The 11,883-nt window shown below is 40.8% G+C and overlaps 1 protein-coding gene across 1 annotated transcript; it reads right to left on the reverse strand.

The window, feature by feature from the left end:
* Positions 1–6: 6 nt before the first annotated feature.
* trnt1 (tRNA nucleotidyl transferase, CCA-adding, 1) lies at positions 7–6,024 on the reverse strand. The gene is made up of 8 exons (XM_035152825.2): positions 5,887–6,024; positions 5,605–5,734; positions 4,873–5,066; positions 4,438–4,576; positions 3,749–3,875; positions 3,409–3,602; positions 2,054–2,307; positions 7–846 (listed from the first exon to the last, which is right to left on the reverse strand). The coding sequence occupies exons 2-8, from the start codon at positions 5,732–5,734 to the stop codon at positions 592–594; spliced, it is 1,293 nt and encodes a 430-aa protein (XP_035008716.1). The 5' UTR covers positions 5,887–6,024; the 3' UTR covers positions 7–591.
* Between the last annotated feature and the right edge of the window lie 5,859 nt (positions 6,025–11,883).

Raw genomic sequence — 11,883 nt, forward strand, 5'->3', positions numbered from 1 at the left:
GTAATCTGCAATTTAGTCTTTTTAATTAAAAATAACATTTTTAACAGAACTTAGTTTCTTCACTAAAAACAAGACAATTTGTGTAACTGCAGATAAACCTAAGCAAAAAAACAGCAAATCAAAACCAAACATCTGTTTCCCATCATTGTCTTATCAATGAAAATTAATACTTTTTAAAGTAACTGAGCTCAGGTTTTAATTCACTACCCTCATGTTTCATCTTTCATCTTTCCACACCAGTGCAAGCAGTGAATAAGTGCTGTTGAGATCAAATCTGCAACGTTGTAGTATCAGCTGTTAATCTGAGGGACTGACACAAACAGCAGCTCTGTGATGACACATATGGTGAAATCAGCTGCCGTTTTCCATTACATGTTTTCCCATAATGTGGCAGCTGCAATGCTCAGAGCATATTGTGTGTGAGCTCTTCGGATTTACATGGCGATGCAGATGAACACAAGAGGCCCTCCGGTAATTTAGAATGAAATTACTTTCATCAATAGGTACGCATGTCTCTGTTCTTGTGGCGTCCTCTGTCAACAATGCTCGATCAATACCAGTGATCAGCACAGTTACCATGCAGAGTCCAGACTATTTGTCAAAAGTCTGTACGTGAGTGAGCAGTTCTTCTTTGTCCATCAGATAGCGGCTTTTCTTCCAGATGTCGCGGAGATTCTGTAAGGTGGCCCCAATTTCCTTGCCTGACGTGACACCCATCCTCCTCAGATCGTGACCATTGACAGGGAATCGAGGGATGGACCATCTGCGGAGCTCGGCCAGCAGCTTCTCCTCACCTTGATACTTCAGCAGCTCGCACACTTTAATCTGAGAATCCAGCTCCCGACTCTGGAAAGATGCAGCACGTGTGAGAGTTATAGATTTTGAAATGTTGTCTATTAAGTTAAATATCCATCACAATAAGCAATAATCAGAATGAAATAAAAACCTTATTTATATAATGAAACAGCTATTCCTAAATCTGGATTGGTTCACAGATGTAACATCACATTTTGTCTAACCAATCATCACCCACTTCAGACCAGTTAAAGGGGCATAAAAAGGAGGAAACACTAAAATAATCACAACTGCGATCAGGCTTTCATGACGGCTCCCATCTACTACAATAATGTGTCCTCCGATACTTGACAAATATTTTCTACTGTAATAACTCTCTCCTCTTGTCTTTCTTCTTCTGTTACATCTCGTTTCAACATAATTACACTGAAGCTTAATCCAGTGTTTTATGCGCTTATCCTTTCAAAGCCCATTTAAAAAATCTATTTGAATGATTGTATTGTTTTAGTATCGCTATGTTTTGAGAAAAGTTAAATTCTAAATAAAAGTGAAACCAAAGCACATTTTTATCAAAACACAATCCCACCTACTGATTAGTAACATTTCTGAGAATGCCTGTAGCTGAGCCTCATTAGTATGGGTGGGAACATGTTGCATGCAGCTGGGGTGATGGATGCAGGTGGACCACAGTTCAGTGGTAAGACAGAGGGAAAGGTTTGTGTATTCAAAGTAGTGCTGTCTGTATACCTAGAGTCATTTTCATGGCCGTTAATGTGCTGATTATTTTCTTGATTTAGTGTTTAATTGTTAACTGCAAAAAGGCTGATCACGTTTTCACAGAGTTGAAGGTGAGGTTTTGAACTGTCTTGTTTCGTCCAAAACTCAGATACACAGTAGTGTTTCTATCACAGAAGCTGGAACCTGTGTTTTGTTCATTTTCTTAAATTTTTGCTAAAAAAATGGCATTAATGACTGAACTTTGTCAAGCAGCCACTGCATTCAGCTTCACATCACCCAATCATGCTGTCATGGGCAATCACCAGCTGCTTTCACCAGCACATAACATATTACCTGCTCGAGAATAATTAAGGTCTGCCCAGAACGTGGCATGTGTACTAGGAATACTCAAGGCTAAAATCAATCAGACAGTTCACAGCGTTCCGCTAGGAATCTCTTCAGCCCTTAATTTGAAAAACAAACATGAACACAGTGACATCTGTTGCTTTTGACACACTAACTGGAGGAGGCCTAAACTTACATCAATGATGAAGTCAGTGAAGGGTTTGAGACTCTGCGGCTCGTCTTTGCTCTTGCACAGCTCTCTTCTATGTTTGACCAGGAACAGAGCCAGATTCTTCTCCTCCCTTGAGACCTTCAGTCGGAGGTCCATCTTTTCCACCTCCTCTGGACAGTGAAAGAGAGCAGCCAGGACGGTCATGGGCTTGGGAGAGTGGTCTTTGGCATTCTGCCACACTTGCTTCATCTCTTCAACATCGCCATCTGGAGGTAAACCTGTGGAGGATCAGGGCGGAAGGGATGAGCAGCAGCACAAACAAGAGAAATGGATTTTATTGGAACAGTGCTCAGCTTTGGTATCTTGTTCAAACATGTATTACTGAATAAACGGTTCTGAAATTATTCATTGAGAGACACTGGATCATCTGACTAATACCAGAGGTCACAGTGCCACAGAGGTCAAGAGGCATCAAAGACCACTTCAGCTCAGGAGAGGACATTGAATCCTTCCCTTTTTAGAAACGGCTCCAAATTGTTCAGCCCTTGAGATTTAATGACTATTGATCTTTTTCACTGAGATAATGACTTGATAGCAGTCATTATGTGCTGTAGCCTACTCCATTTTCAAGAGGGATCTGAGTCATAAAGACAAATACAGTTGGGTATGGGAACATTTTCCACTAAACTTAGCTACGTACATACATAGGCAAGGTGCTACCATGGAACCATATTAGATGTTTTTACCTTAAATAGGAAAATAATGGACCTATTCTCTTGTTGAGGTTGAGACTTCAAAATTATAACAGTTAACCTGTGTGACCGATTGGAGGTGTGGAATTAAAAAAAAGAGGCCAATTACAAGGCCGGACAGATGTGAGATGCTGTTAAGTTGCATTATGGGAAATGTAGGATCAAGCCTTCTTGTTTCACATGGAAGCCAATATTCCAACGACCTTATTCTGCATACAATTTTTTACAATTATGATGTTTAAATTAGAGTATTTGAGTATGACTCAACATTACGCCTTTCTACTTGTTCACACTCAAACCCAGGACATGAGTTGTGAAGCGGTTGGTAACTGTTGTGCGTCCAAGTCGCAAAATTCTGTAAAAACTCCAAAGGATTTTATAATGTGATTACGATGAATGTCTACTTAATGTGACCAAGGCCAGAATATTCCACGTCTTAGTTCAATTATTACTTATATTGAGTATGACTTTAGTCAGATCCAGGTCATCAGAAAATGGCACATGGTTTACCTGGCAGTGTCTTATTCAGACTGTTGTTTTAATCTGGTTAATATCAGAATATCGTTGGCCATGTAAACCTATCTAGTGTTCCAGAAGCTATAAAAAACTTCTTTGCATCTGTCTCACCTATGTACTGGGCCAGTTCCAGCTTGTACATCAGCTCCAGTAGATGAGCAGCATGGTCACCAACCACCATCTTTTTTAGTTCCACCCAAATCCGCTCTCCCGATATCGCTGCTAGTCCTCTGCCATTTTCCCTGATGGCTGTCAGCGTCTCAGGCTCGTGGTCATCAGGCTCCACAGCCACCCTGCCGTAGAACCTGGGTTGAATTTAGTGGGCTACGGTTAATACACTTAGAAGAAGAAGATTTTAGTTTTCCCCCTCCAAAAGGTTCTAAGTCCCTCTCCATTTTACTCAGACTTTAGTTTGAATTGGTTAAGACGAAAATGAAATGAAACAGCCCACCTGAAATATCGCAGTATTCTCAGGTAATCTTCTTGGATTCTTTGCTCAGCGCTGCCAACAAACCGAACTTTACGGTTTTGCAGGTCTTCGTATCCTTTGAAATAATCATACAGTGTGCCATCGAGACCTATAAAACACAGTTAGGAATTAAGAACAGAGTCCACACTGTTTACACTGTGCATGAGGAGGTTGGTGTAAATAGGGGGCTGATTGTCTATTCTGCAGTTGGTCGCAGAAAATTCTGTGAAAAAAGAACAACAATGGTCAAAGATAAGAGCAGGGACTTCTTTTCTTGGACCGGGAAAAAGGTGGAACAGTTAGTGGCTGTAACTGTTAGCAGCACTTTGCATTCACCGCTGGTTGTCGAATCGGCACTGCTTCAATCAATAAGCGACTGCATAATTTTTTTCAAAGTCTGTTTCTGCTTGCGTAAATTACAATGTGACGCTGGAGTTTTCAAACCGTAACGGCACCAGCAGCCTTTCCAAAAGTCTCTGTTCTCGGGTCTTGAAAACTCCTGTGAACGTCAGGCGTAAATATAGAGAAAGTGATGGGTTTCAACACTAAACCTCATTAGTGTGAACATAGTGTGAACGAAAATAAATCAACAACAATTGCATCTCCACAACAGAAGCAAACGCAGAGTGAAGTCCTCAACAAAGTTCATATCACTACAGAAAAACACTTACCTAAAAACAGGGAGTTGATGGTGAGGTCTCGCCGCTCTGCATCTCTTAGCCAGTCTTTGGTGAATTCCACCTCTGCATGACGTCCATCTGTCTGAACGTCCAGTCGCAGGGTGGTCACCTCAAAGTTCTCATTGTGTAGCTGTAAAAAAAAAACAACTAAGAAATCAATGATGACAGGGGGCACAGCAAGACTGCCCTCCTAGTGCTGTGAGAAAATATAGGTTTCTTATTTATCTACCCTTATGGAGCCACATGTTCCAGTCACAAACTGCAGGCTCCTCTTACATGTAACTTATTTACATATCCAAGGAATGAATACATCAAACTAGAACTTCCTATTACTGGGCTGCTTATCTCTGGAATACAGACAATCATGCAACCTAAGACTACTTGTCTAATCAATCAGATTGACTCTACATGGAACAAATGTCTCACCCTTGCTGTAATGGTCCCATGCGCCTCTCCCTTATTGTTGATCATCCTGACGCCAGCCACCTGGAACATGCGCTTCATCTCCTCTGGAGTGGCTGTCGTGGCAAAGTCCACATCCTCAGGCCGCTTCCCAGACAGCAGGTCCCGCACAGCCCCTCCAGCTATCCTTAGCTCATGATTATTCTTCTCAAATATCTCTGCAAAGACCAAACACACATTTAAGAAGAGTCTAGTAACTTGAATGGCCGGAAGCACAAGAAACTTTACTCGTGAGATCAACCTGTAGGGGAAAATAACTTTCCAAGATGATGAATTACATTTCCATGAATCAAAACAAAAACATGTTTTATTATTTTCTTTCATAAAAATTCGGACTGTGTCTCTCTGTCAATCAACTTTTCCTCAAACAAAAATAATTTCGGCCTCCAGAATAGCTGTGGGAATGTGTGCAGTGGTAGTAACCCACAACCACCACATGGAGACAAGTAGGACCAGGGGAGCTTTGTCAAGTCTGTTTATATGAATGGAATTAAAACATAATAATACTGATTTGTGAATTACAAGAATCAGATAACATCAGCAAATATCCATATTTATATCCATTGTATAAATGCATTACATCTGGGAATCTGTGGGGATGTGACAAAGGCAGTGTTTCTGAAGACAGATGAATACATAGCAGACTCTGTGGACATGCGAGTGGGAGACGAGGAGCTGGACGTTTCTGTGTCTCACCTACGAGTCCATTCAGCCCCTCGGTGAACAGAGAGCGGAAGTCACTGGTCTTCAGCTGCATCGTGTACAGACTCCTCCACCAGACACCAGCTCTGCCAACCACACGAGGACTCAGCAACCTGCTCCACATCTGCACAAACAGCACACACGTTACGTGCTTCTGTTTCTGACAGTTAGCTTGTAGCTAGCTAGCTAGCTAACGCTGCATGTCGGCGTGCACCTGGCGAGTAGTTGATACAAAAGCAGCACATGAGCAACAGCGACGTGTCAACGTGTACGTACCAGGCAGTTCACACGTGGAGTGAGCACAACACAATCACGTGTGTTGGAGAATACACTGTATTAGTTGTCGTTAGCCGTGCTAGGCTACAGGAAGTGTTTCCTTAACGTGCGGCTGCTGACCAATAGGCTCACGAGGAGGGGCTTTAGGGAGCGCGTGCAGCAGTTTGCTTCTCGCGAGATGTTGTATCGTGACGCTTCAGGCGAGATCGCAGTGAATCTCCGATACAAACAGTTCATGTTAAACTACTGGTCAAACCTCCAAGCACACAGGGAAGAAGACCACTCACTGTGAGGGCCGTTAGACCATGCTGGGAGAGTGGAGAGGTTCAGACAGAGTGCTATGTATGGACAGCGAGTAAAATGAGAAAAAAAAAAATGAGGTTGCATGAAAAAAGATACAGTGAAACAGTTTCTTATCCTGCTCCAACATGGTTATTTCCTCCTGTATCACTATACTTTGATATTGAAGAAAATATGAAGAGAGACAAAGGAAAATTAAGTTTAAGGACTACACACAATACTCTGTTCCCATTGCTTCCCAATATATACAGATGGATCAAAGGAGCCAAAGAATGGAAAGACTGGGTTTGCATTTGTTATCCCAGAGTTAAATATAAATATAAAGGAGAGAACACCAGATCACCTGACAGTATATACAGTAGAGATGTTGGCAATAACAGTGACATTACAGTAGACAGAGCAAAACAAGACTAAAAAGGGTATAGTATTTTCAGACTCACCTTCAGCATTGGTGTCAATACAGTCCATGGCATCCTACAGCAGAGCAGATATTCTGTATAAAATATACGAAATACTATACAGACTACATCACACACAAACAGAAGTCAGATGCATGTGGATCCCAGCTCACAGCGGCATCGAGGGTAATGAAATGGCGGATTCACTCGCTAAACCATCTTAGGAGAGAGTTATGGAGGAAGCATTCAGTAAGACCGAAGCTAAAGCAGTAATGAGGAGTAGCATCATGACTGACTGGCAAAAACAATGGGATGAATTTGTATCTTAGGCGTCTGGTCAGAGAGAAAACAACAGTTGAGGATGAGAATTGTTGTTTTGATTATTGATATATGACCACTGGAGCTGTGTGCATGTGCGTTTGCGTGTGCGTGTGCGTGTGCATGTGTGTGTGCGTGTGTGTGTGTGTGTGTCATATTTCCATAGAGCCCAAGAAGTGATACCTTTCAATTCCTTGTTACCTCCACCAAGGAGGTTAGGTTTTTACCACTGTTCATTTGTTTGTCAGCTTCTTTAACATGGATAAAGATAGATAGAGATATTTTTTGGGCATTTTCACAAATATCGCAGGGAGTAATTCATGGATATTGATGAAAATGTTTGGTTGTTGTTTAGGGGACGTATAATAATAAGAGTGTGAAATTTGGTGCAGCTTGATTGAATTTAAGGTGTTGGGCCTTGGCGGAGGTTTGCACTCTACTGAGAGACGTTCTAGTTTTATTTTAGTATCGGTATCAATCGAAAGAGTTTTCCACCACGTAAAGTAAAGAAAAGCAACTTCTCATATTATTATATTATCATAATAGTTTCAGATTAATCTTCTGCTAATTGATTAATTAATAAATTCACTACTGTTAAAATGTTAGTTCTTTCAGTTGAGAAACACAGCATCGTGTCCCAACATCCTGTCGATTGATTCCAACAGCATCCTCCTTCACTGCCTCTGACCCAGACTGGAGTTCATGCAACGTTCTACAAATAATCACTGATGTTTAACATCAAAAGCTCAATATTTTCCCTTTAGTGAGAGAAAATGACACAAGTTCATCATCGTCAGGTTTGATGTGTGAAAGTGAAAGGTCATCGTGTGACTGCGGAAGGTCTGACGCCTCCCGTCTGTCCTTCTGAACAACATCCTCAAATCAAATCCTCAATAAATCATCTAAACCTGCACATTCACATGATGCACCAGACGAAGCATTTTGAAAACAACATTTTTGCAAAAACCACATCACACACACACACACACACCGCACACACACACACACACATCACTAGAAACACTACGGGAATATTATTTTATAGGAGATAAAATAAAAAGGAGCCATGTGACAGTGATGTCAGATGACATGAGGTGAACACGATGTGCTGTGGGTTATGATCCTTATATATTAATCATATTTCTCTAAAAGAATAAGGCTTGTTTTTTTATCCTATTTATTCACATGACAGTGCAAGAAGAGTAATTAGCACAAATTCCGTTTAATTTATATTCTATTTATTTATTTGTCTGACAGTAACGGTGTAAATTTCAGTCTGGACACATTTCCTGGACAAAGTTTGCCTCTGTACTCACCACAGGTTCTATTGTTGGGTTTTGTGACTTTCTAAGTTTTTAAATTGTTGCTAATCTATCTATCTATCTATCTATCTATCTATCTATCATCTATACATCTTATATACATCTATACATCTATACATCCATCTATCCATCCATCTACAGTGCCTTGCATAAGTATTCACCCCCTTGGACTTTTTCCCATTTTGTACTGTTACAAACTGGAATTCAAATAGACTTAAATAGACTTTTTCCCATTTGATCAACACAACATGCATAGTACTTTGAAGGTGCAAAATACCTTTTATTGTGACACAAACAATAATGAGAACAAAAAAGTTGTCATCTGTTGGATGCATAAGTATTCACCCCCCCTGAGTCAATACTTGGTAGAACCCCCTTTCGCTGCAATTACAGCTGCAAGTCTTTTGGGGTATGTCTCTACCAGCTTTGCACATCTAGAGATGGAAATGTTTGTCCATTCTTCTTGGCAAAAAAGCTGAAGCTCAGTCAGATTGGATGGAGACCGTCTGTGTACAGCAATTTTCAAGTCTTGCCATAGATTCTCAATTGGATTTAGGTCTGGGCTTTGACTGGGCCATTTAAAGACATTAACATGCTTTGATCTAAACCATTCCATTGTAGCTCTGGCTGTATGTTTAGGGTCATTGTCCTGCTGGAAGATGAACCTCCGCCCCAATCTCAAGTCTTTTGCAGACTGCGTCAGATTTTCTTCAAGGATTGCCCTGTATTTGGCTCCATCCATTTAAAAATCCATTTAATATTTCACCCCACTTCCAAATGATGGACGATTTTGTGTTGGTCCATTTTGTGTTGGTCCATTACATAAAAAGAGAGGTTAAACGTAACCTGACTCTAAGCTAAACTCAAACTTTAACCTAACCTAAACTAAACCTGAAACCACGTAGTTAATGAACCTCTTGTGAAACAGCGGCAGATTAGATCAGATTCTTCTTCTTTCTGCTCCTTGTGTGTTTGCATTTAAACAGTTTTGTTTGGTGGATGAATGAAATCAACTGATAAATTATAAAAAATAAATGTACTGATCAGATGTAGAATTTCATTAGGAGCACAAACTTTTCTTCATAAGTACAAAGTATATCCCATAAATCGGATCCTTTGGACGACGTGTTGTTCACACTTTGTGTTTTGTCACCGTGACAACAGCCTCGTGCACAGCTCCATGAAGAGATGATGGTCTCACTCTGATGCAGAGGAAGTGAACTGGACCTCAGAGCTTCAACATCTGCTGGACAGATGTTAGAGCAGCGTGTTCATGAACATGGCGTCACAGTCACATGTTACACTGACACACGTGTGTTGATGATCATAACAAAGTCACATGATGAGAACTTGAGCCTGTCAGGAACTGACTCTGTCAAACATTTCTTATCCTGAAGTCAGAAAGAACTGAGATGGGCTTGAAAATGAAGTGAAATCATCATGTTGAGACAAGTGTCTCCACAAAATAACACAAACTGTTCAACACAACAGGCCCAAAATGTTCACTTTCTTCAGGACATCATCTCTCAGACACTTTCTGTCACTTGTCTCTGCTGTTCCCAGAGGCCTGCTACAGTCTCCCCCTTGTGGTTGTTCTGAGGTGGTGGTCGAGAACAAGAATCTTCATCTACGTTTGTATAAAACGTCCTCGGCTCTTTTTAAATATGGTAAAATGTTTATTAAACAGTTTCCTCAGCGATTTAAAAATGCTCTGCTCTTCATCGACTCTTCTTCATACTGTAAATGTGACATTCACTTTTCTTCTGGTTGTTTCCATTATGTCAAACTGGTGATTTTGTTCTATTACCTGCACCAAGGACGTGATGTTTTCACCTGTTTGTTTGCAAGAGGAAAGAAAACCAGAGTCATGATTCCAGTGAAGTCGGTGGAAGGATGTTTATTGTGCATTAAAGCAGAGACAAGTAGAAACAAAACTTTTCTCTCTGAGATGTTTTTCTTCTTGTTACATCTGGTTTGTCACAGAGGAAATGATCCATGTGTTTGACTCATAGACTGAATATAAAGGCTTTGACTGGGATGTTCTGCTGTTATACTACAGCGCCACCTGTGGGTCAAAAGTAGAAAAGCGACCACCGCTCTGCACCTGATGCAGAAATGAAAACGTCCCATTTTTAAGTCCAGAGTTTTGATCTTTTGTGTCAAAGACAAAACTCTGATTTTGAACTCAAAGTGATTTGATTGTGTTTAACTTTGTGTTGAACTAAATCAATTTCTGACGTGAATCCAGGAACTTTCAGCTCATAAACAAACAGAATGTGGTTATACACACATGGATACATACTGAGGGACAAAGGTGGAAAAGAATAAAGGAAACTTAAACACATATATGTGACTCTTTATAGAGGGTTTATATATTCTGCTTGTGTTGTGTCATTTCAATAAACACATTCTTCATGTGAATAAACACAATTGGTAGCGAGGGCCATCTAGTGGTGACGTTACATATTACAACAACCTCCTCTGATTCCTCTGGAGCTCTGTCTCCACTCTGCCTCCCAGCAACAAGGCCCAGTCAGAGCCGCTCTACACACAAGTTGCTGCTGCTTCAGCCTCTGTGGATTCTCAGGACACAGCTCAGCCTCCGTCCACACACACTGTCCTCTTCACACTCAGCTCCACCAAGATCTCTCCCTCCACCTGTTGAGAGAAGAAGACATCAGTGTTTACAGAGAATGAAGTGAGAAAACAAACTGTCTCAGATCAGATGAAGACGACACCGTCTCTGTTCATCGTGTGAGGCTGTCAGCTGTGGTCCAGCTTCATTTCCTGTTCACATGAAAACAACAACAACTGTCGTCTTCACATCAACTCAATCAAATGATCCCAAGCAGCTTGTGGCTCGTCTGATTGGCCGACTGTTGTCTCTCTGTGTTTCTCTCCAATCCTGACGTCTGTCATCATTCTCCTCTCACAGCTTCACTGAGGAAACACTGAGGCCTGAACTACGAAGCCACTTCAACATATCCAGGAGATCTGTCTGAGATCCAGCTCAACTTAACCTAACAAACACAGTCAGGCTATGTGGTCACATGACGCTGGTTATCAACTCGTTAAGTTAACTCCTGTTGTTGTGGATCGTCATCATGACTGGCAAAAACAATGGGATGAGGGAGGAAAAGGACGCCATCTATATCAAGTAAAGCAAAAAGTGGGAGGAATGAAAACAAAAGGGGAAAACACCAGACAACAAACAGTTATATCAAGAACAGGACACATAGGACTAAATAAAACAATGCACTTAATAGGGAAACATCCATCATGACAGTGTGAATGTGGTTTAGGGGAAGAAACTGTGGAACATGTCATCTGTCACTGTCAGAAATATAACACAGAAAGAGGAAACCTACAGAAGGAGCTGAGGACATGTGGGAGGGGAGTGTTTAATCTGAAGAAATAGTTCAGTATTCTTGAAAGAAAATATAAAGTCTTGTTTGAGTTTTTAAAAGAAACTGGATTAATGACAAGGATTGAATTTTAAGTTGTTGGGGTTTTTATTTTATTTTATTTTGTTTTGTTTTTTTGTTTCTATTTGTTTTTATTATTGATGTATTTGCGCAGACCAAACACTCTGACTCACACTCCAGTATAGTAGGTGGCGGTAATGCACCTTTAACGTTAGGTGCCACCCCCCGTTAAAC

The sequence above is a fragment of the Hippoglossus stenolepis genome, chromosome 3 (assembly GCF_022539355.2).
Source record: "Hippoglossus stenolepis isolate QCI-W04-F060 chromosome 3, HSTE1.2, whole genome shotgun sequence".
NCBI classification, from domain to species: Eukaryota; Metazoa; Chordata; class Actinopteri; order Pleuronectiformes; family Pleuronectidae; genus Hippoglossus; species Hippoglossus stenolepis.